The sequence below is a fragment of the Bubalus kerabau genome, chromosome 4, assembly GCF_029407905.1.
Source record: "Bubalus kerabau isolate K-KA32 ecotype Philippines breed swamp buffalo chromosome 4, PCC_UOA_SB_1v2, whole genome shotgun sequence".
Lineage (NCBI taxonomy): Eukaryota > Metazoa > Chordata > Mammalia > Artiodactyla > Bovidae > Bubalus > Bubalus kerabau.
The window spans coordinates 129,617,103-129,635,545 of NC_073627.1; the positions used below are offsets into that span (position 1 = coordinate 129,617,103).

General features: G+C 43.7%; 1 protein-coding gene across 2 annotated transcripts; it reads right to left on the reverse strand.

The window, feature by feature from the left end:
• Window positions 1–6,885: 6,885 nt before the first annotated feature.
• On the reverse strand, window positions 6,886–17,827 carry TRMO (tRNA methyltransferase O). Of its 2 annotated transcripts, none has more exons than XM_055578602.1 (5): window positions 17,672–17,827; window positions 15,496–15,670; window positions 14,508–14,665; window positions 10,893–11,534; window positions 6,886–7,465 (listed from the first exon to the last, which is right to left on the reverse strand). In XM_055578602.1, exons 1-5 carry the CDS (start codon window positions 17,745–17,747, stop codon window positions 7,341–7,343), a joined length of 1,176 nt encoding a protein of 391 aa, XP_055434577.1. In that variant the 5' UTR covers window positions 17,748–17,827; the 3' UTR covers window positions 6,886–7,340. The 2 variants fall into 2 exon arrangements, with proteins under 2 accessions (XP_055434577.1, XP_055434576.1); XM_055578601.1 differs by having other exon boundaries at window positions 6,886–7,600; window positions 17,672–17,826.
• Between the last annotated feature and the right edge of the window lie 616 nt (window positions 17,828–18,443).

Consider the following 18,443-nt stretch of genomic DNA (forward strand, 5'->3'; position numbering starts at 1 on the left):
GAGCGACTTCACTTTCAGTTTTCACTTTCATGCATTGGAGAAGGAAATGGCAACCCACTCCAGTGTTCTTGCCTGGAGAATCCCAGGGATGGCGGAGCCTGTTGGGCTGCCGTCTATGGGGTCGCACAGAGTCGGACACGACTGAAGCGACTTAGCAGCAGCAGCAGCAGAAGCCTGCTCCACATATAAAAACAACACATGCAAGACTTCCCTAAGTGGTCCAGTGGTTGAGTCCACCCACCAATGCAGGGGACAGAGGCTTGATCCCTGGTCCAGGAAGACTCCACATGCCATGGAGCAACAAACCCATGTTCCACAACTGCTAAGACCAAGTGCTGCAACTACTGAAGCCCACTCACCCCAGAGCCCATTTTCTGCACCGAGAAGCCACCACAGTGAGAAGCCCATGCACCACAAACAGAAAGCAGCCTATGCTCGCTGCAACTAGAGAAAGCCCATGTGCAGCAACAAAGACCCAGCGCAGCCAAAAAATAAATAAAAAACTTAAAAATAAATAAAAATAACATTCTCATGATTAGAAAAAAATCTACAGTATACTACAGAGAAGAAAGTGAAAAGTTCCCGTAGCCGCCAAAGAACATGCCTCCCCACCAAGCAACCATTGTTAGCATACCTGTATTTATCCTTCTAGAAGTTTCTACATATGTGTAAACATGAATTTGTTATAATCCTGTTTTACATGTATGAATAGAACACTGTAACAGTTTACTATTTATGTTGTATTGGTAAATTTTCTCATGTGGCTATATGACAAAATCTTTCCAAAATGTAGTTCATGATTTAGAAGCACGTGATAACTCAAAAACCTATTTCATAAATAACTTTTCTAGAACTCAAAACACCCTCTCAGAGAAATAATGTTCTAAGTCAGGGTCCGTAAACTTCTGTAAAGGGCCAGATGGCAAGTATTTTCAGCTTTGCAGGCCATGATCTCTGTCACTGGTTCTGTTTGGGGGGCTGTTTGTTTTTGTTCACAATCTTTTTAAAAAGTAAAGACCAACCTTGTCTCTTAAGCTGCACAAAAACAGGCTGTGGGCTAAATTGGGCCTTCAGAGTATAGTCTGCTGTGCCCTGTTTGAAATACCAGTTAGGCTCCCAGCTTAGCACCCAGAAGCAAAATCCACCCAAAATGCTGCTAAGATACCAAATGAGTCAATATATTTTAAATGGCTTTGCAAACCATAACATCTACACCACTGTGAAGAATTACGACACTTCTTCAGTGTTTAGCATGTGGGTAATTTTTTAAAAAATAAAATTTGTTAACATTGAATTAAAAAGTTCTATATATCTTGAATTGCATGAAGAATTAGTGAAGAATCTGAATAGAATTTTCCAGTTATCTGCAAGGTAGAAGAGGTGGGCAACCGTGTTATATCCAATCCTAATGTTTTTGTCAACACAATGTAAATATGCTGCTGCTGCTGAGTCGCTTCAGTCATGTCCGACTCTGTGCAACCCCATAGACAGCAGCCCACCAGGCTCCCCTGTCCCTGGGATTCTCCAGGCAAGAACACTGGAGTGGGTTGCCATTTCCTTCTTCAATGCATGAAAGTGAAAAGTGAAAGTGAAGTCGCTCAGTCGTGTCTGACCCTCAGCAACCTCATGGACTGCAGCCTACCAGGCTCCTCTGTCCATGGGATTTTCCAGGCAAGAGTACTGGAGTGGGGTGCCATTGCCTTCTCCTCAATGTAAATATACGTGGGCCCAAACTTGACTGGTTTGTGTGGCATAAGTTCATAGGCCAAGCAGCCCCCTCCATCAGTAAAGAGAGTGTACCACTGAGTTTCCGTCTCTTCCCCGAACTCCTGTGGGCACTGAGAAAGGCTTCTCTTGTGCTTGTCACTTACATTCACATGCACTGACCTAAATCTTGAGTTCTCTGTGAGTTGCCCTTCTGGTAACTCACAAAGGCAAGAGAAGGGGCAGACAGCAGAATAACAAGGATGCTGGAGAGTCATTTGAGAACTCCTTAGATGAGGAACCTTATTTTTAACAATGGCCAAAAATCCTTATTGTATTTCATTGAGCTTTAATCCTTATGACTCACCTCTTTTCTGTCAGAGAGGTAGAACTTACCTTAATAACTGCACTTTATGATTACAATTCTACTTTCATACAAAAGAAGTGCAGACTACCCTGAAATACTTGGGCTGGCATTAGGAAAGAAGGCGGGAGAGAAAGGGTGCTGAGAAGGATCATGAGTGAGGAAGGGCCTGAGCTGGGGGTGGTGTGCAGGCAGTGAAGGCAGCTCCTGGTACATATACAATTTCAGGAGGGAGAGCCAGGTGGGCAGGTGGCATAAAGTCACCTGGGTCCTTAAGATGGGGGCACTTTGTCAGTTCCCTTAGCAAAACATCCTATAACTGGCTAAAAGAAGTTATTTAAAAGAAAATTCTGTAATGATAATAATAATAATAAAATAATAAAATAATTCCATACTTGAAGCACCCCTTGATTCTCCTGAGTCTGCTTATCCAGTCACGTAAGCCAGAGCAGGCTGTCAGAGAAAGCGCGTTGATGATGACAGGTACAATTTAAAAACGACCTAAGTTGGACTTCCCTGGTGGTCCAGTGGTTGGGGAGTCCACCTGTCAATGCAGGGGACACAGGTTTGATTCCAGGTCTGGAAGGATCCCACATGCCTCAGAGCAACTGGACCCATGGGCCACAGCTCCTGAGGCCTCGCACCCTAGAGCCTGTGCTCTGCAACAAGAGAAGCCACTGCAATGAGAGGACTCTCAGAGTAGTCCCTGTTCACCACAATTAGACAAAAGCCCACGCAAAGCAACAAAGCCCCAGCACAGCAAAAATAAATCTGTGAGTCTGTTTCTTAAAAGTTAAAATTAAAATGACCTACGTTTACAGACCACAGAAGAGTTTAGAAAATACTTTCCCAAGCATTATCCTTGTAACAACAACTCCATAAGGTCAGGGAGGTGGAGATGGGCTCAGTGACTCGCCCAAGGTCACAGAGGTAGCACAGGGCTGAGCAGAAAGCAGTGCGTGAAGTTTCTGAGGCCAGTCACAGAGCTCCCCACATCTCCCACGCTAAGGAGGTGCCAGGCAGATCTAGTGGGAATGGGCATCCCTGCCCCTATTCTCCTCCCTCTTCATTTAGTGGTTAGATTCCCATGAACATCACTCTAGGTGAAGCATGCTGTGCTTATGAAGCATCTGTGTGTGTTAGTTGCTCAGTCCTGTCCAACTCTTGGCGACCGCATGGACTGTAGCCCGCTAGGCTCTTCTCTCCATGGAATTCTACAGGCAAGAATACTGGAGTAGGCTGCTATTTTCTTCTCCAATGAAGCATATGGAACCTCAAATAAAGCATCTGGGTCAGCTGAGCATCTGCCCCTGCACAGGGGAAGGTATGAGAGCCACAATGGGAAGGGAACCAACTCCAGGGGCAGGTCAGATGACAGGGATGACATCCTGAGTGCTTGGCCGACCAGCTGTGTGAGCCTGAGCACATCATTTAACCCCTGGTCAATGTAGAGAAAGCAAGCAGCCCAGTGCCAAGGACCCACTAAAAGTGTAGTAACTGATACAGATTTCATTATAATGGTACCTTCATCCTTTGGGACCTTATCATAAAAAGAAAACTACCAACAAGAGCTTGATAAACAAACGGCTCATCAGTTCAGTTCAGTTCAGTCGCTCAGTCGTGTACGACTCTGTGACCCCATGAATCGCAGCACCCCAGGCCTCCCTGTCCATCACCAACTCCTGGAGTCTACCCAAATTCATGTCCATCGAGTCGGTAATGCCATCCAGCCATCTCATCCTCTGTCGTCCCCTTCTCCTCCTGCCCCCAATCCCTCCCAGCATCAGAGTCTTTTCCAATGAGTCAACTCTTCGCATCAGGTGGCCAAAGTATTGGAGTTTCAGCTTCAGCATCAGTCCTTCCAATGAATACTCAGGACTGATCTCCTTTAGGATGGACTGGTTGGATCTCCTTGCAGTCCAAGGGACTCTCAAGAGTTTTCTTCAACACCACAGTTCAAAAGCATCAATTCTTCAGTGCTCAGCTTTCTTCACAGTCCAACTCTCACATCCATACATGACCATGGGAAAACCCATAGCCTTGACTAGACGGCCCTTTGTTGGCAGAGTAACATCTCTGCTTTTTAATATGCTATCTAGGTTGGTCATAACTTTCCTTTCAAGGAGTAAGTGTCTTTTAATGTCATGGCTGCAGTCACCATCTGCAGCGATTCTGGAGCCCCAAAAAATAAAGTCTGACACTGTTTCCAGTTTCCCCATCTATTTCCCATGAAGTGATGGGACCAGATGCCATGATCTTCGTTTTCCGAACGTTGAGCTTTAAGCCAACTTTTTCACTCTCCTCTTTCACTTTCATCAAGAGGCTCTTTAGTTCCTTTTCACTTTCTGCCGTAAGGGTGGTGTCATCTGCATATCTGAGGTTATTGATATTTCTCCTGGCAATCTTGATTCTAGCTTGTGCTTCTTCCAGCCCAGCATTTCTCATGATGTACTCTGCATATAAGTTAAATAAGCAGGGTGACAATATATAGCCTTGACATTTCCTATTTGGAACCAGTCTGTTGTTCCATGTCCAGTTCGAACTGTTGCTTCCTGACCTGCATATAGGTTTCTCAAGAGGCAGGTCAGGTGATCTGGTATTCCCATCTCTTTCAGAATTTTCCAGTTTATTGTGATCCACACAGTCAAAGGCTTATGGGTTTCGCTAATTCCAGCCTCCACACACTGGAATAATCCATCCCACACCTTAAGCCAACTACAATTTTCAAATTTAATAAGTGGCACTAATCCTTCTCCTCTCTCTATATATGTGATTGACAAGTATCAGCATTCCCTGTGCTAGTTACTGTTTTGGAGAGCTGGAACAGATGGGCGGAAAGCCAAAATTACCTGAACAGCTTGAGCTCCTGGAGTTACTCTCCAAACTAGTGAAAATTATCAGCTCTCAGGGCTCCCCCTATAGGCACCAGAAAGCCAAGGCTAACCTGGAAGGTGGATGTCATTTGTGTCCCTTTCTTTAGAAAAAGTTCCCGAGATGAAAAGGATTGGAAGGTTTACTTCCAATGACTTCTCTTGCTGAGGGATGGAAGTTCATAACCTAGAGATATGAACTTCCTCACAACCGGACATTTTCTTGCCTAGAGACAAAAACTCACACAGGGGAGTCAAGGATTGGGGGTGGGTAGAGGCTATAGAACTTGTATGAGAAACAGCTAAAAAAAAAAAACCATGACAGAGTGATTAGCCTCACCCTCTATGGCCCTGCCAGAGAGTGTAGTTATCAGAGAACAGACCTGCTCTCATGTAAAGGAGACCCTTTAATAATGAGCTACACAGGGCCGGGGTGAAGGGTCGTCACTGAGGGGCTTATGCAGGGAGAAAAAGGCCAAACACTGGGAATACTGAAGAGACTGATGAGCTGGCAGAAAACTAAGCTGGATTATATTTAGGGTTTTAGTTCTAAAACCCTGAGAATGTATGTTAAAACCGCAAACAATGGAAGAGTCCTCTTGCTAGAAAGTTGACTGGTATGGTCCTCAGAGTTATTTTCTCCATATTAAATATCAACATTTTGTGTTTCAAGACCTGAAAGTGAAAGTGAAGTCACTCAGTTGTGTCCGACTCTGTGACCCCATGGACTGTAGCCTACCAGGCTCCTCCATCCATGGGATTTTTCAGGCAAGAGTACTGGAGTGGGTTGCCATTTCCTTCTCCAGGGGATCTTCCCAACCCAGGGATGGAACCCAGGTCTCCCACATTGCAGGCAGACACTTTTACCGTCTGAGCCACCGGGGAAGTCACTCAGTCTCAAAGTGATTTTAAGAGATAAGAATTCAAAATCAAAATAAAGGATGGATTGTTACCTATGTCCGTTTCCTAGTTTTAACATTATACCATAGTTATATAAGATGTTACCATGAGAATAAGCTAGGTGAAGGGGTCACAGGCCTTCGGCACTATTTTCGCAATTTCCTATGAATTTATAGGGTTAGCAGTAAAGAATCCACCTGCAATACAGGAGACGAGGGTTTGATCCCTGGGTGGGAAGATCCCCTGAAGGAAAGCATAGCAACCCACTCTAGTGTTCTTGCCTGGAGAATCCCCATGGACAGAGGAGCCTGGCAGGCTATAGTCCATAGGGTCACAAAGCATCAGACACATTGAAGCGACTTAGCACACACATGAACCTATAATTGTCTTGAAATAAAAAGCTTTTACAAATCAAATTAAAAATACTTCCCCAAGAGGTTCTAGGTAACCTCAAAGACAACCCAGTTTGTTTCCGGAATGCAGTGTCATGAGCCACAAATGACTCTGCAAGTATCTACAGGCAGCAGGGCTCATTTCAAAACCATGATCAATCAGCTATTAAGATTTATGGTTACGATTAGGAAAGCCTGTGTCATGCTGACAGGTGTCTAATTTGGTTATGCTGATCATAAATCTTCAGCTATCTGGGATCACATTGCTAAAATCATCTATGGGCAATACGTTCTTGAAGCTGCTTCCTGTGTGGTGCTCACACAGGAATCGTGCACAGACTTAATTACTCTCTTTATCTGACTGTAATACAACAATGTGCTTGTGTCTTCTTCCTCCACAACTATGACTGGCAACAAGAATGGCATCCAGTTTAATCTCAGTCTACCACTGAAACCCCACTCACGGTAGTTCTCAGTCAATGGTCATAGAATAAATAAGAAATAAATCAGTAATTAAGTTATTTTTCTTGGACTTCTCAGAATGACTTTCTTTTCTGATACAAAGGCATCCAAAGAAATCCTAAAGTCACCATTTTGGAATCAGTATTAAATATATACACATACGTGGGTGCGGGGAGCAAAGTCTCTAAAGATCTTTATAACAACTTTATTTTGATTTGTTAGTTTCTCAAGATATCATAACTCAGTTTGATTTAGAACAAAATAGAGAGATCAGGCTTTTTCAGACAAAAAAAAACCCAACATGAATGGCTGAACACATCCCCTAACTTCTGCCCAGTTTTACCAAGTACCAAGGACAACTTACTTCTTTCAGAAAACCCTGACATAGCATCACCTTTGGATTCTTCAGTATTAACTGATCAAAAGCAATCATGATATAGTGATTTCTCCAAATTCTATACCTCTTAGTTTATTAAAATACATGTTTTTCAAATAAATATTGTGAACAAGCCAAATCACCAAATGTGTGAGATCACAAAGTGTCATGTTACTTCCTTTTGCAAAGAAGGCACATCATTAGCTTGTACTGGTAACCCAACAGCCACACCCAAGTCAATCAGGCTGTCTTACAGGCTCCATGGAGGATCCTCACGAACCCAAAGACACCGGGGACTCCGCAGGCTTGCTCATTTGAACAGGCTCAGAAGCCGGCTTGATCCTTAGGACTTCCGCAAAACCATCACCAAACCAGCATGTGACGTGTGCCGTGTCTACTGTAAAGTAAAAGAGACGATCTTGGCAGAGCTTCCGTCGATATACAGACCGAGGATCAGCTGACAGCACAGCCTCGATGGCATGCCTTGCTTCCTCCGCTGACTGAAAATATTTAAATGAAGCCTGACCAACACCTGCAATAAGAAGAACACAGCTTGGGAATTCTCTGGTGGTCCAGTGGTGAGGACTCCATGCATTAACTGCCATGGGCCCAGGTTCAATTCCTGCTGGGGAAGTAAGATCCCACAAGGCACACAGCCCCCACCCCCACCCCACCCCAAAAAAGGACCCCATGACTTAATTATCAAAATCAAGCAAGTCAAATTTCAGTACAGTGAGTTTCAAAGTGGAGGCTGGTTGGAGCCTTGAATATCACTTGGAAATCTACTTAGTCATCATAAAGAATGTGGTACTGTCATTATATTAAAGTGGTACATATTCAAGTGGTATATTCAAGTGGTACTGTCATTATATTAAATTTATGCACACTCAACCCAGATTCGAAATCTGCTGAGCAAAGAAAATCATGGCAATAATTTTCCTTAGTCTCCTAAGCAGGACAGCTGAACTTTCACTTTTGTGCACCCAAAATGTCACTTTCTATGCTCAGTGTAGAAAGTGAAAGTCAGTCACACAGTCCTATCCAACTCTTTGTGACCCCATGGACTGTAGCCTGCCTGGCTCCTCTGTCCATGAAATTCTCCAGGCAAGAATACTGGAGTGGGTTGCCATTTCCTTCTGCAGGGGATCTTCCCAACCCAGAGATTGATCCTGGGTCTCCTGCACTACAGGCAGATTCTTTACCAACTGAGCCACTAGGGAAGCTCAACATAGACTTGAATTCAATTCCTTGTCATTTTCCTCTCACAATGCAGGCATGGTCACTGAAAGGCATGACAGTCCCAGCATGCTCAGAAGGCCACACATAGCCAGAGCACTACCTAAAGGCAGGGCAGGGTGCCTCAGGCAGGGGAGGTGTCACACACCCACAAGTAAAAGTAACGCTACTTTCTGTAGGAGAAATGGGAGAGCCCTTGTGAGAACAGTGAAGCGGGTAGACTAAGGTCAACACCATCACTGGGAAGAGGCTACCCCATTCCCCAGGTTTGTATGTCAGTAAACACAGGAAGCGGAAACATTTCCTATGTTTATAACACTGTGGGTGTGTTATAATTTTTAGAAATATATTACATACAAAACTTAAATAAAAGATTAACTGTGACCTAATTTTTAATAGCTGCCACATAACATACATCCAAACAAAGACCAGGCTCTACCAGGAAGGCAGGTGCTTTACAGAATGTTGTCCCTGTTCAAAATATCATCTGGAGTGGTACTGGGGGGTGGAGGTGCTGTCTTTATCCTTCTGAAAACAAATTCAGATTTTAGAAAACAGCCAAATATCACTCTGGACTATGTCCAATTAAAAAGTTAGTAAGTAAAGTCATGAAATACAATCTCTGGTCAAAAACTGAGGACTAATTATGCAGTGCTAAGATTCCTTTCGTGTTTGGTACATAAAACGATTCTAAGGCCACTCTAAAAAGAAGGGTTCCCAAGACACCACACTCTTCAGTAACTGTTTCCCGTAGAAGCTCTAGGTCTTCCCTTGGCTGTTCATTTGGCGCAGGTGCCCTTCCCTCACTTCCCTGCCTACTTATGTTTCCAAGCTCAGCCCAAATACTTACCCTTTCCTCCAAGAAGCCTTCTCAGATTTCCTCCCCAAGGAGATAGAAGCCTCCCCAGATTTTCTGCTCCCCAAGTTAGAATACACTCTCCTTCCTGTTCCCACAGCACTCTATTCCAGTGCCAATCCCACCTCTCCATTCCAACATCTTTTTATCCTTTCTACACTCTAAACTTTCTGAAGTCATTTCTTATTTCTGTCCTGGCTCAAAATTCTGCTGCTATAAATCAATCAGCACCCATTTTATAGTTACAGTTCATTATTTCTCTTTTTAATCACTTTTTAAATCAGTAAGACATAATGTAGCCTCTCAATGAACTACAGTTTGAAAAACACAAAACTTTCCAAAGCAGGAAGCATTTCATGATAACCACCAGACAAGGGGCAAATATATGGTACCTTTTAGGCAGCACTGCTTTGTTCTACCACAAAATCCTTTTTTTGACTTTCCTTGGGAATGCCCTGGTGGTCTACTAGTTAGGACTCCAAGCTTTCACTGCTAAGGGTGTGGACTTAATCCTTGGTCAGGGAACTAAGACACTACAAGCCATGTGGGGCGTGACCCCTCCAAAGAAAAAAAAACACCCAAAACTGACTTCCTCTTCCCATGAACTGTTCTGCTGCTGTTTAGTCACCAAGTCATGTCCCACTCTTTTGCAACCCCATGGACTGTGGCCTGCCAGGCTTCTCTGTCCAAGGGATTTCCCAGGCAAGAATACTGCAGTGGGTTGCTGTTTTCTTCTCAGGGATCTTCCTGACCCAGGGATCGAACAGGTGTTCCTGCATTACAGGTGGATTCTTTACCCATGAGCCATTAGGGAAGCCCCCCCATGAACTAGATGCAGTGATTAAACAACGTTCATAAAACTTTTAAAATAAAGAGATCAATTTAAAAATTAAACGTTCTGTTTAAACATAAAGCCTTAGGATAGAGTGAGAAGCACAACCACCCAGTGGCAGGTGAAATCTGACCTCTCCTTGGCAACAACGAAATGGCTACTTCTTACTGGAACCACTGAACCCACTTCTTAACGGGCCCTTCCTTCATTCTAGACAGCTGCTTGGAATCTGCTTGTGGGCTTGAAAAACCAGATAACAATGTTTGTTAACATTATGTATTAAACAGGTACCAAGTAAAAGACCTGTGGCGGCTCTTCTGCAGTGCTGGGACTTTACAGGGACAATTTCTGTGGTAAGACACTCTTTCATTCTTACTACTGGGCTCTGTGCCAAAGGCTGAGCTATTGGCCACCTGACAGTTAAAATAAGATGAGACATTTCTCTAGTCAGCGAGTGAAACAGATGAAAGAAGATCTACCTAAGTATAGAACAAGCACAACTTAGCGTCTGCATGCCATTTGAGAACTCCAAGAACTACTGCTACGAGTTGACAAGAGGCCCTATTCCTGAGCAGCAGCTGTCCTGAGTAAACACGTGACTGAGTGGCTGGGACTCTGTGCTGAACAGTTGCTGACTGAAAGCCATCAGATGATGACATTGTCCAAGTTTGATTTTATACTCCTACGTTTCTTTACAAGTCATAATGACCAATACTCTATATACCTGCCCTCAGAAATAGCAATTTGGTCTATGGCCATACCACCCTGAACATGCCTAATGTCATCTTGGAAGCTAAGCAGGGTCAGGCCTGGTTAGTATTTGGATGGGAGAAACACCAAGTTTGCCAAATCTCCTAGCAAAGGCTCATCTCTTATTCACAAACAAGAAGTGGAAAGTACCTGGTTCACCTGAGCTGAGGTGCTCAAGGTCCATCTCTGCGTGAGGAGTAAACCGGACTGCCAAGGTGGCCACAGGGGCCTCTCTCACCCAGGCAGGGACCAGGCTGCAGTGGGCTGTACCGGCCACCCTGGAAGGAGCCTTGGGGGACATCTCTGGGCCGTGTCCTTCTGGGGCCACTGCTTCTTCCCCTCTCTTCAGCCTGCTGTCTTCTTGTTCCTCTGAAGGGCTCTTCTCCTGGATACGTGGGCCACTTTGCTCTTGTGCCACCCTGGGACTGGATTCTTCACCCAACTCTGCTGCTCTCTTCCTCGGCTCAGGTGAGCTTTGCTGGGTGTTTGCTGCGTCATCAGATCCCACATTGTTTTCCCCTGAAGTTCTATCTTCAGGACATTTGGGTTTCTCCGTAGTGCGGCGGCAGGGCTGTGATTCCTTGTACTCTGAGAGCTGTTGCCAGTCACAGCTATCAGTCTTGCCTTCAGACTGGGACACGGTTTTTGGTTTATGTTGGTTATTCTGTAAGGTGAAGTCCCCTGAAGACTCAATCAAAGTTTTCGGTGAGTCATAATCAGCTATGTAGGGCTTTATGTCTAGTACAGGTGTGCCATGAATCATGTCAATTCCAGAAAGGTAGACAGCTCCACCTGTAATGTGAAAAACATCTTAGAGATACTAACAATGAAGAACAGCACAAACGATTAGAGACTCAACACCATCTGCCTAAACCTCACCAGGCTTAGTCACAGTTCCTTCACACACCAGGCTCTCTTACACTTGGTGCCAATACACACTTCTCTTTCTACCTAGAAACTCATTCTCTTTTTAACCTGTCAGACTGCTGCTTGCTCTTTAAGGCTCTCATGTAATACCTGCTTTACAGAGCCTTTCTGGCTCTTTCAGACAAAAGTGTTCTTTCCTCTGGGTTCTGCAGAGGAACCTGTGCTCAAACTTCTCCTGGCACCCTTGTCACGTGGTCTGGCAATGGCCTGCTTAGAGTCTCTCCCCCTAGACAGTGAGTAGGCCTTCGAGCACTAGGTGGGGCCCACTCACCTTTGCATCACTGGAGGTTTCTAACTTTGTTCCAAGTACATCAGAAAGATAGTTGCTCAGTCGTATCTGACTCTTTTGAGAGCCCATGGACTGTAACCCACCAGGTTCCTCTGCCCATGGAATTTTCCAGGCATGAACACTAGAGTGGGTTGCCATTTCCTTCTCCAGGGAATCTTCCTGATGCAGGGATTGAACCCAGGTCTCCCGCATTACAGGCAGATACTTTATCGTTTGAGCTACCAGGGAAGCCCAGGTACCTCAGAGTCCTGAGTATCACCTCTGTGGGACTGACGATGGTTTCTACTGTGGCAAACAGCATCTAAGGTGGCCCTGTGATGCTCATCACCTAGTGGTGTATGATCCCCTCCTCTTGAGTATGATTTGATATCACTCCAGTGACTATGGTATCTAAGACTCCTGCATTTGCTGCAGATTCACTTGACTCTTCTTGTGGGCTTGATGAAGCAAGCAGCCACGCTGGGAGAGTCCATATAACAAGGCACTGTGGGTGGTCCTTAGGTGCTATGGGCTGCCTCTAGGAGCTGGAGGCAGCCACCAGCCAAAAACCAGCAAGAGGTCAGGACCCTCAGGATCACAACTGTAAGGAAGTGAATTCTGCCTACGACCAGAGTGGGCTTGGAAGTGGATTCTTCCACAGTCAAACCTCCAGAAAATAACTCATTTCACATGACACCTTCACTGAAACTTGGTGAGGCTCTAAGCAAGGACCCAGCTAAGCTGTGTCCCAACTCCCTAACCCATAGAAACATCATAATGTCTTAAACATGTAATAAATGTGTGCTGTTTAAACTGATGGGGTGTGGTAATTTGTTACACAGCAAGAGAAATATAATATTCCATCATATAATTAAGCAGAATATAAATCAGATTACCAAATACTAAGGAAAGGTCTCCTGCTGTCCCACTTACACAGCTGTTGTCCAGTTAGTAGACTCTGCTGCAGAGTCTACTAACTTGACCCTTGGAAAACTGGTCCAGTGAGAATCAAAAAACCACATGTGATCACACTCGATCCTATCTTCATTTAAGAAAAACATGACTAACAAAGGACTCTGATTTCTAAAACATGCTTATTGTGAATGAATCTGGAACTCTGGAAAGAAGATTTTGGACTTTCTAAGTGATAGATTGTGCCTAATGATGTCTGCAAAAGACACGGGGTTACAAGTGAGAGTTCAAGGGATTTGAAGTCAGACTAACTCTTGTCTGGATGCTGTTGGGTAAATTATCAAACATCCAAGACCTCAGTGTCCTCATCCACAACAGTCAGACTGCTACTCTAGCAAGTCCACGAGCCACTGTGAGATAACATACATGAACACGCTTTATAAACTGCAAAGCACCACAAAAACACTGGTTATCCTTATACTGCTTGCTTACAGGAGTGTCTATAGTGCTGCTGTGTTTGTCTTCACCTCTTTGATTTGATCTTCCCCATTAGAATGCTAAGCTCTTCTGGAGAGCAGGGATTTTCATCTATATTTGTTTGCCACTATATCCCCAGCACCTAGAATAATGCTTGACACATATTCAGTGCTCAGAAAATATGTGTGGGTTGCACAAACAATCATAAAATGTTCCAGTACTATTACCCAAGTTGGTTAGCCATCAAAAACTGAGAAAACTCAAGTTGGATTGGCTCTAGAATTTTTCTGGAAAACCTAACCAAGGCCCTGTTGAAATAATCCAGCGAGGGAGTTCAAGCTCTCAGAAAGAACAAATGAAGTAATGGCTCTCATCTTTTTAGTCTGTAATGTACCCTTAGAGCCTTCGTAAGATCCTCAAAAAAATATCCCACAGTGAATACTTCTCCTTTGGCCACTTTACAAACAAGCAAGCTGATGCCTGGAATGTCCCGATTTCCCATATAGCTGCCACTCCATCTTCTGCCTCTTTCACAAATGTGCTGATCAGGTTGGAGGGATTTGAGAACCAGAAGCTTTCAAAAATGAACAGCTCAGTAGCAACATTATACACAAGCACGCAGTTAAAACTAATCTAGTATTCCACACAGGTTCTCCCACAATCTGACAGATGTTCAGTCTATGGGGTCTTCATCCCAGCCCTCTGCCTCATGTCTCAGTGGACAGCAGCACTGCAGCTAGGATGCTCGTTCATTCCTCGGGGCTGCAAGGAAGAAATGACCGACCACCGCAGGTGCTGACCATACATGCACGTGCAACCAGTTGCTGTGTGTTAAATTTTGAGCGTGTCCAGTTATTTTTAGATCATTTTGTATTTACAGAATTTCGAGTTAGAAAAAATTTGGTTGCTAATTTAATGACTGTGAAATCTTAAGAGTTATTTTGAAATAATAACTTCTGATAAGTGCAGTGACATAAACTAACTCTGAGCATCCTATGAGAGCTTATTTCAAAGTGTTTCAATGTTCACATTCCTTTAATCATTTCATTCTCTTCAATATCTGGTGGGTCTCAGGGGCTAACACCATTTGTATTTCTGTGAATAACAGCCAGTGCTGAGTACAACATTGATTTTATAAGACTTCTTTTGGTTAAGGAAGAAAAGGTAAAAGTATAAATTACCTTCTACCCTTTCCAGTTTGGCCAGGGTCAGTCCTATTGCATTGGGACGATGTGGGCTCCTTGTAGAGAAAACGCCAGTCTTTGCACCATTCAGCCTAGGAGGCTGTACTTTTGCCTTATAGCTCAAATGACCATTTTTGTGAAAAACAAACAAAATCCTATGGAAAATAAACCAAATTACTGAGTAAGAAAAGAAGACAAAGAAATTAATCTATCATAATGATATGGAGGAGGAAAAAACTATAATCCTCACAAACTAAAACAGAAAGAATGCCTTTAATGGTATTTAAATTTTGATCAGCGGGGGAAAAAATGTTGGGGTGAGGAAGAATGAACAGAGACAAAATTTAAGTGACGGCAAGTAACGCTAGTATAACACAGGCCTTAATATAGCTAACACTTTACTTAAAAGTATCAAGATTTCTAAGGTCTCTTTCGTCTTTTAGGAAGAGCAGACTTAATACTTCACAGGTCTAGAGCAAAGTCCATAAACTTTTTCTTTAAAGGAGCAGCTGGAAAATATTTTAAGGTTTGCAGGTCAACCAGTCTCTGCTATGAACATTCAACTCTGCTACTGTAGCACAAAAGCAGCCACAGCCAACACATAAATGAATGCTCGTGGCTGTGTTCCCATAAACTTACTTAAAAAAACAGAAGATGAGATGGGTTTGCTCCATGGGCCATAGCTTGCTGAACCCTGGTCTAGAAGACAGAATAATGACCCATGGGCAGCACTGAGGCCTACTGATGGATTTCAGTCATCCATCACAGTTAGAACAACTGCAAATGCAGTGTGCCCCCTCAGTGGATCCCACACTTCCCTGAGGGCGTCCAAGTTATGCCAACATTCACATTCATGCCTATAGTCCAAGAATCCCATGCAATAGACAGGGGTGGTCTGGATGGCAGTCTCCAAGGGTACTTCCAACTGGAGTACTCAGAGACAAGTTCTGGTTCAGAGTACATTTCTAACTATAAAACAACTTACCACACATGAGAAAACTGTTCTAAGCCCATCAAGGAATGTTCAGGATTATTAAAGATGCTTTTTCTAATCCTTAAACAAGCCCGTGAATGGCTACAAATGGATGGCTGCCTTGGAGTACCATTCTTGGCTGAGAAACAGGATTCCAAGTAACCAATTGGCTCAGTTAAAAGATTCCCTACAGAAGAAAATTAGGTAAGAAATCATTAATCAAAAGGTCAAGTAGAAGGAAATAATGCCATTTGCAGTAACACAGACAGACGTAGGGGCGTCTCTGATAGCTCAGCTGGTAAAGAATTCCCCTGCAATGCAGGAGACCCTGGTTTGATTCCTGGGTTGGGAAGATTCCCCAGAGAAGGGATAGGCTACCCATTCTAGTATTCTTGGGCTTCACCGGTGGCTAAGAAGGTAAAGAATCTACTTGCAATGAGGGAGATCTGGGTTCAATCCCTGGGTTGGGAAGATCCCCCAGAGGAGCCCATGGTAACCCACTCCAGTATTCTTGTCTGGAGAATCCCCATGGATGGAGAGCTTGGCTAGCTACAGTCCATGGGGTGTCAAAGAGTTGGACATGACTGAGCGACTAAGCACAGCACAGACAGACCTAGAGATTATCATGCTAAGTAAACCAGACTTCATGCTAAGTGAGAAAACCAAATACATGATACTGCTTATAGGTGGAATCTAAAAAAAATTATAGAAATGAACTTATTTACAAAACAAATGGACTCACAGACACAGAAAACAGATTTGCAGTTACCAAAAGGGGAAGAGGAGGATAAATTAGGAGTTTGGGCTTAACATATACACACTATTCTACATAAAACAGCCAAAAATGACCTATTGTACAGCATGGAGAACTATACTCAATATCTTATAATAACCTATAATGGAAGAGAATGAATAAAAAGAATACACACATACATATAACTGAATCAGTTTGATGTACACCTGAAACTAATACATTATATATCTACTTTATTTCAATAAAAAATTTTAAAAATAAAATATAAAAATTTTTAAAAGAGAAGGCACAATTTTCTACATAATAGTGTTAACACAATGTATTAAAACCCACCATCATTATTTTTCTTTTCCAAGCAAGCAAAAACAAATAAAAAAGGTCAAGAAAAAATGTAGGAAAACATGTTTTCTTTAACAAATTGACTTCATAGTTTTAAAATCTACCAGATGTTTCGTGCATGCGTGTATGCTCAGTCGTGTCCAACTTTATGACGCCCTGGACTATAGCTGGCCAGGCTTCTCTGTCCATGGAATTTTCCAGGCAAGCATACTGGAGTGAGTTGCCATTTCCTACTCCAGGGGATCTTCCTGACCCAGGGATCCAATCTTCACTTCCTGCCTTGGCAGGTGTATTATTACCACTGAGCCACCAGGGAAGCCTCTACCAGATGTTCAGTCCAGTTTAGTTCAGTTCAGTCACTCAGTCATGTCTGACTCCTTGCAACCCCATGGACCACAGCACGCCAGATGTTATTCAACTATAAAACAAGATTCTTAAAACATTCATAAGTACATATAAATATCCTCATCATTACATATGCCTTGTTATATCCTTTTAGATAATAAACTGGAAAGAACATGGGTGAAAGGAAAAATTCATTTTTAGAAGACTTACTATAATTCAAATTCTATGCTACCATAACTATGTATGTGACCTTGGTCAGGACTGTGGAGTATTTCAAATAGAGGGAATAAGGTGCACAAAGTTAAGTGACAAATTTTCTAGCATAAGAAGGGAACAAAACAGTTTGACTGGAGTGTGAGATACAAAGCAAAGAATAATAAAAGATGAGGAAACGGGTTGCATATAAGATGCTTTCAATTGAAAACAACACAATACATGAAACGAACTAGTTTTAAGCAATAAAGGGAGTGCATGGGGTCACAGTACACAGTAGTTCTTAGTGTACGTGGCTGTTCTGCCAAGACCTTGCCAACCTTAGCCACCAAAGAGCAAGAGAGATGACATCATCCCGCTCGCCTCAGACACATCACGTGGTGGCCTGAGCACATGATCCGTAACTTCGCAATAAACAGGAAAAACGACCCTTGCCATTCAAGGTCTCGCATGTCCCGTCCCCCCTCTGCAGTGAAAGCGGTTCCCAGCTCTTGGAGGTCTTAACGCGTGCAGAACCGCCAGCCTCTTAGAAGTTACCTGTCTCCAGGGCCGGTTTCACACACCCGCACGGGGTCGCTGTGGCGCGAGGCCTGGACTCTTTCAAGTCGCGCATGGCTACGGGTCATAGGCGCCCACCCAACGCGTTCAAACCTTCCGCTTCCGGTTTCCCTACCTGGCGCCTGCGTAGTAGCTGTGCCGGCGGATGGCGCCAAGATCGAGCACGCGCGGGGCGGGGGCGCTAGGGGAGTGAGGCGCCGGGCGGGGGATGTCAGAGGCTACCGCTAGGTGGCGATTAGAGGTTGGAGGCCTTATCCCGCTTCTGAATCTGTGTCTTGTGCTGTCTCGCGCTGACCCGCTTCAGTTTTAGGGTCCAAGTTACCGCCCTTCCCATTGAGAACAAGTCGATAAAGATTTATGCATAAAGGTACTCGAAATGATAAGCAACCTACTCATCCAACGCATGGCGCTAATTTTTAAATAAGAATATGTATATACAGTTATCACACAACGAGATGACGGGATGTTAGAAAATGTTAATACTTCTTGAATAGTAGGAATGCACAGATGGTCGTTTATACTTCTCTGTATGCTCCCAATTTTTCCATAATAAAAGGATGTTTCGTCAGAAAAGAAACGCAAATAAACCTCGTTTCAAATCTAATGGATGTGTAGCTCTACACCAGACTAGGTAGGGATAAGAAGTGGGGACTATTCCTTGTGCTCCGTACCTCACGATAACTGAAGCGAGAATGAAACGGAGTCAACGGCCATATACATTGGGATTGTAGTGGTTGTTCGGGGGAAGCTC